General features: G+C 36.2%; 1 protein-coding gene across 1 annotated transcript in view; it reads right to left on the reverse strand.

Annotated features, from left to right (window-relative positions):
* Positions 1–1,495, reverse strand: part of LOC106874943 (neo-calmodulin) — a 41,352-nt gene extending 39,857 nt beyond the window's left edge. The window contains exon 1 of the mRNA XM_052969707.1: positions 1,371–1,495. Within this exon, the coding sequence (XP_052825667.1) occupies positions 1,371–1,373 (3 nt within the window). The 5' untranslated portion in view covers positions 1,374–1,495. The remainder of the gene's footprint in view (positions 1–1,370) is intronic.
* Positions 1,496–1,611: the final 116 nt, after the last annotated feature.

Below are 1,611 nucleotides of genomic sequence, written 5' to 3' on the forward strand. Positions count from 1 at the left end.
GACTTAGTTGGAATTTCATAGATTAATATATACATACATACATACATACATATACTCTTTTACTCAATTACTTGTTTCAGTCATTTGACTGCGGCCATGCTGGAGCACCGCCTTTAGTCGAGCAAATCGACCCCAGGACTAAATCTTTGTCAGCCTAGTACTTATTTTATCGGTCACTTTTGCCGAACCGCTAAGTTATGAGGACGTAAACACACCAGCATCGGTTGTCAAGCGATGTTGGGGGGACAAACACAGACACACGAACATATATACACACATACATATATATACATATATACGACGGGCTTCTTTCAGTTTCCGTCTACCAAATCCACACACACACACACATATATATAAATCCAGTGAAGAACTGAAACAGAAACATAGAGATATTGTCATGCCACAGACAGACAGGCAGACAGACAGACAGACAGACAGACAGACAGACAGGCAGACAGACAGACAGACAGATAGATAGATAGATAGATAGATAGATAGATAGATAGATAGATAGATAGATAGATGGGCAGTTAGGCAGATAGATGGACACGGAAAATAACTTGCTTAACAGGAAATATAAATGATTATTATAGATATCGATATATACTGTGTATATAATTCGATATCGAGATACCTATATAGGCAAGTATATCCATACATGCATACATATATCCACTCTCATATGCACATATACATATCTACAGAAGCATGCGTATGTGTGTCCATATATAATGGCTTGTGTGAGTGTGTGTGTGTGTGTGTGTGTGTGTGTGTGTGTGTGTGTGTGCGTGTGTGTGTGTGTGTGCGTGCGTGCGTGTGTGTGTATGCGTGCGTGCAGGTACGTCAAACTATCTCTATCTAGCTAGCGAACTATGTGTTATTGTATATCGACAACTATAAATAATCATTTATATTTCCTCTCTATTTCCCTCCTTCTCTCTCTGTCTCTCTTTATCTTCCTTCTGTCTGTCTATCCAGCTGGATGGCTGGCTGTCTGCTTGTTTATTTGTCTGTTTAACTTCTTTACCTATGTGTCAATTTGTCAAAATGTCTGTTTCTCTGTTCTTCAGAAGTTTAAAAATATAAGCAGCGAAAACATTTATTGTATTTGTCATATGTAAAATCTTTATCAGCACCTTAAACTAAAACAAACAAGTTCATGTACGACCCTGACACTAGAAATATCAACCAAATCTCCTGCAAATCACAGGACTACTTTAAATAGCTTATGATACTTTGTTTTATGAAGTCCTAAATTACTGTAAAACACACAAAAAAAAAAAAGAAAAACGAATACTTTCGAGCATATGCTTGACATCTAATAACAGCAACAACAAATAAACAGATGGAAAATAAACCATTAAACATACCATTCTGGGTTTTTCGTTGGTACCACAAAAACTAAAGTGAACACTAAGAAGTTTAAATGTCAGAAAGAAGTGTAATCGCCTAGTTGTTCTGCTTAACAGTTTATTACGTACATGTAAAGGTGCTGATCACCCGCAAAGCGGAAGTGATGTTTTCATATATTTGTTACTAAGAAACTTAATTACCACACTTTAAAAATATATATATATAAAATTCCTAATGAGACATCTTGTATCTGAGTAC

Source organism: Octopus bimaculoides, chromosome 1, assembly GCF_001194135.2.
Source record: "Octopus bimaculoides isolate UCB-OBI-ISO-001 chromosome 1, ASM119413v2, whole genome shotgun sequence".
Classification (NCBI taxonomy): domain Eukaryota; kingdom Metazoa; phylum Mollusca; class Cephalopoda; order Octopoda; family Octopodidae; genus Octopus; species Octopus bimaculoides.